The 4,478-nt window shown below is 46.6% G+C and overlaps 1 protein-coding gene across 1 annotated transcript; it reads right to left on the bottom strand.

Moving 5' to 3' along the window:
• Positions 1-355: 355 nt before the first annotated feature.
• Positions 356-3,778, bottom strand: GJD2 (gap junction protein delta 2). The gene is made up of 3 exons (XM_074957086.1): positions 3,757-3,778; positions 2,943-3,354; positions 356-2,174 (listed from the first exon to the last, which is right to left on the bottom strand). Exons 2-3 carry the CDS (start codon positions 3,011-3,013, stop codon positions 1,331-1,333), a joined length of 915 nt encoding a protein of 304 aa, XP_074813187.1. The 5' UTR covers positions 3,014-3,354; positions 3,757-3,778; the 3' UTR covers positions 356-1,330.
• Positions 3,779-4,478: the final 700 nt, after the last annotated feature.

Genomic DNA, 4,478 nt, shown 5'->3' with positions numbered 1-4,478 from the left:
CGAATAGGACAATTCACAGAGTGGCCTTGGCAACCAGCTAAGGGTCTGATCCAGTGCCCACTGATGTCAATGGAAAGAATCCCACTGACTTCAGTGGGCTTTGGATCTGCCTTTAAAAGCACAGCAAGATAGCTTAATGAGCAATTCAGCCATACCTGACAGTTTAAATTTCTCAGGTTTTTATCAGTTAGTGTTAAAACCATGAATGGTATGCTTTGAACACCTGAAAAATAATTCCAGTGAAGTTTATATTTTTTACCTCATGTGTTTCTAGAAATGTATATGATAAAAAAAAAAAGAGCAATGTTCTCTGGTTTACAAAAAAAGGCAAGTACTTTATTTATCAATAGAATTACCAGCTGCTTTTTACACCATTGCCATGACTAAACAAATAACATAAAATAAATAAAGGAGAGTATAAAACCACATTACTCCAGTTGGTACCCCTGGACAACCCTTTGACTAAGTACAGAGTTAGATGTTTCAAGTATGGCACTTATATGAATAAGAGCAGAGAGAAGGTGACATATTCACAGTTAAAAGCAACAAACTCTGTTCCTTTGGTATATTTGTCAGATGATCATAGGTAACTTGAATGTTAATTTATTCTATCTGATTTATGCACATCAGGGTAATTTTTTAAAAAACATACTGACAAATTTGGTAGATCCCAACTAGCATAAGATGATTAAGGTCTCTGGTGTGAACAGACAGGCAAACAAAAATGGCAAAATTATATTCAGCATGATTGTTTTGTGTAATTGTTGTATAAAACTATGTTAGAAAATAGCTAATAATATACACCAGCAATAAGCTCTGGGATTCCAACAGACAAAACAACATCATGATGATGAAAGTGCACAAACCTCCTGGTTGAGCTTATGGTCAAGTGCCTAACAGTGCAATTAACCTCCTTTTAAAATGTGCTTGCAGTTGTATATTACAGAATTCCCCTATACACACCCCAGAAAACAGCATCCTTGCAATTTTTTAGCTATGATCATTCCACATGCAATTACAACAATTAGTCAGACAGTCCCGTCTGTAATCTCATCCTAATAATGACCAAAAAGCTGCTCCAGTCAAAAGATAATATTTGATCATTAGAAAACAGTAACTGTACTGTAAGGCCAGATCAAGCATGGTTTTACCACTTTTCCTTCAGTCTTTTACTTAGCACTGCATTTTGTATCTAGTTCAGTAAGTGCAGTTCCAATACCTTAGTGGCTTTCTTGGTGGTTTGATAAACTGCTTGCCTAAGCAATGTACCTTTCCCTAATGTTGTCTGGGTCAGTTCCACCTGGCACAGTGTTTCAGTTCTGTAACAGCCTCACACATAAGCTGAGTCACTTGACTGAGTCCTGCCAAAGTTAGGCACGCTCATTCTTGGCAAGTCCTTGTTTCTGATTTCGTATATGGATTTCCTTTTTGCTTGTACTCCTCTCACTGCCATTTTAATCTTTCTCCAGCCCAAGTGGTTCAGTTCTGCCAAATTGAGCACCACACAAATCCCACTCACCGCAAACATGAATACCAAGAAGACAGTCTTTTCAGTGGGTCTAGACACATAGCACTCCACTTCCTTAATGCAGGGGTATCTATCACATTCATACATGGAAGGGACATTGAATCCATACAGGAAATATTGTCCCACTAAGAACCCAATCTCCAGGGCATTTCGAAAAACCACCTGGATGATGTAAAATCTGGAGATGCCTTCTTGCCGCCTCATCTTCGACTTTGTAGTTCTGATGGCTGGGTTGGGGATTTCCTTCACCTCCAAGCAGTCTGGCTCTGCTTCCTTGGTGGAGTTCTCGGTGTTCTGCAGCACTCCATTGACAATGGTATTCTTGATCTTCTTACTGTCCTCACGTTTCATTGAGTCTTGATCTCTGTCCAAGGCGAGGAAGACGGTGGAGTACCTCCTCTCCCTCTGCTTAGCAGACTGGTGAACAGAGTACGTTATAAAGCAGAGGCTGGGAGTGCATACCATGATGATCTGGAACACCCAGTACCTGATATGAGAGATAGGGAATGCCTGGTCGTAACAAGCCTGGTTGCAGCCTGGCTGCAGCGTGTTGCACACAAACATAGTTTGTTCATCATCGTAAACCGTTTCTCCTACAATGGCCACAATGAGTATCCTGAAGATCACCACCACGGTCAGCAGGATCCTACAACAGAAAAGTTCGTCAGTGCACGCTGACCCTGCACACCCTGGGGGAGAGCGAAACGCCCGAAAACACAGCAAGGCAGCAGCATGGCTGGAGCTAACCGCCAGGGCTGCGGGGAGCTGTCCGGTGCTGATCGTGCATATAAACAGAGATCACAATGCAAGCGACAAAGAAACGTTTGCCCTGCTTTTTGTTTAGTCTAAACTCTAAAGGACAGTGTGTGAGTCAGGCTAAATGATATGAAAGAGCAATGAATAGATACACGCACACACACACTCCTTGTAATCCTCAATTGATAAAAGATCCTCAGATCAAAGGGTGACTAGCTGGACCCCAGTTTTACCTCCTTTTAAAAAAGCTTCACGCTCACAATTTAGACCGTGGTAAATATCACCTGAAACCAACACAAAGAAGAAAGGCTTTCAAACGGCTTTAAAGAATTGGGGAGGGGGGGTGTAGATATAGATATAGATATATATGCGTGCGGAGGGGATCGATCTCACGACGGCACGTTATTTCCCAGGAGAGTCCTCTGCGGGGACAACTTCTGGATTTGCTCCACAGGGAGCGAGAGGAGCGGGAGACACTTGATGGCTGAAGTTTGCTCTAGTTTGGAGCATTTTCTTTCTCCGTAACCCCTGGCACACGCCTGGTTAGGACATTTCGCCCCTGCACCGGCACGGGCACATGGCAACTGCTCTCCGCCAGCCCTTCCAGGAGAGGCTTAAGCTAGGTCCCCTGGCCTGCCCGTGGACCCGTTGCTCTTACCTCCCTATCATAGTCGAGTGCTGCTGCACGGCAGCTTCCAGGAGTCTCTCCAGAATGGTCCATTCCCCCATCGCTGCTCATCCGGAGACAAAGACTTTGGCCGCGCTGCCGCTTTCGGCTTTTAGCCCACCCCAGCGGAGCACAGCAACGCCTGGGCAGGCGGCTTGGCCGGCGGGGGGGGCTGGATGCCCCTGGCTGGCCGAGCACAGCCCCGCAGCCCTTCCGCCTCGCCGGGCACGTCCCGCGGCTGGGCTCGGCCTGGACCCCCGGTGCTTGGGCTGTGCATGGGCAGGGAGGGAGGGTGGCTGTAATGTCTTGCCGCCTCTAATCGGCCTTTAAGTACTCTCCGCTTGCGTCACAGCCCGGTCGGGGGAGAGCAGCCAGCAGCGGCGCTAGGATTTTCTCCGGGTTCCTGTGGTGGGCAAACGAAAGAAATGAATGGCACTGAAAAGAACTCCAGGGCGCTGGCGAGAGATTCATTTTGCGATTCTTGATCATCTGGGCTCCCGGGGGCAGCCCGCCGCGTGCAGCTAGCCCTAAGCAGCCCGCAATGCCGGGGGCAGGCAGACCAGGGGTCTTCCCAATCACACAGGGATTAAAACGGCTCCACTAAACACACAGGTAATGGACTGGAGTGAATGCGCCCTTGGAAGCGTAGCACGCAATTAGATGCCGCCAAGATCTTCCCCCGCCACCCCCCGTGGAAAGCTTCCCTCGCAGGGAGTTCTCCCCTCCCCTGTGATTTCCCCTTGCTCCTTCCCATTCCCAGCACATTTCCTCTCCTGTCTGCCGAGCCTGTTTTAATAAATTTAACCTGCAGCTTTGTTGTATCCATTGCCCTCCCTGTGCTCGTCTCCGCTCCCACGCTAGTAATTTAATAGATGTGTGTCTGCATGTGCTGTCTGCAGAGGAAATACCCCAAGTAGGGGCAGCGAATATTCATTGCCATTCCACCAGTCAGAGTTAACAGCGGAGCTAATGAGTGATGTAGCCACAAGGAAATTGTATTAGGTCATCCCCAAAGAAGGCATATTCACTGTTCAAACACAGTACTCAGTTTAGAACAGAAAATAATTTCTGTCCTGGGTATTAATTTTAAAATTTGTTTTCTGATCTGACTGTGAGACAATTCAGTGGGGAAAAAGAAAAGGAGGACTTGTGGCACCTTAGAGACTAACGAATTTATTTGAGCATAAGCTTTGGTGAGCTACAGCTCACTTCATCAGACGCATGCAGTGGAAAATACAGTGCGGAGATTTATATACACAGAGAACATGAAACAATGGGTGTTGCCATACACACTGTAAGGAGAGTGATTACTTAAGATGAGCTAATACCAGCGGGGGGGGGGAGAAAACCTTTTGTAGTGATAATCAAGGTGGGCCATTTCCAGCAGTTGACAAGATCGTCGAGGAACAGTGGCGGGGGGTGGGTGAGGGGAAATAAACATGGGGAAATAGTTTTACTTTGTGTAATGACCCATCCACTCTCAGTCTCTATTCATGGCCCACCTTGATTATCACTACAAAAGGTCCA

The sequence above is a fragment of the Natator depressus genome, chromosome 6 (genome assembly GCF_965152275.1).
Source record: "Natator depressus isolate rNatDep1 chromosome 6, rNatDep2.hap1, whole genome shotgun sequence".
In the NCBI taxonomy this organism is placed as follows: domain Eukaryota; kingdom Metazoa; phylum Chordata; order Testudines; family Cheloniidae; genus Natator; species Natator depressus.
Note: the sequence above shows the minus strand (reverse complement) of the source record. Positions and strands in the feature narration are given on the sequence as shown.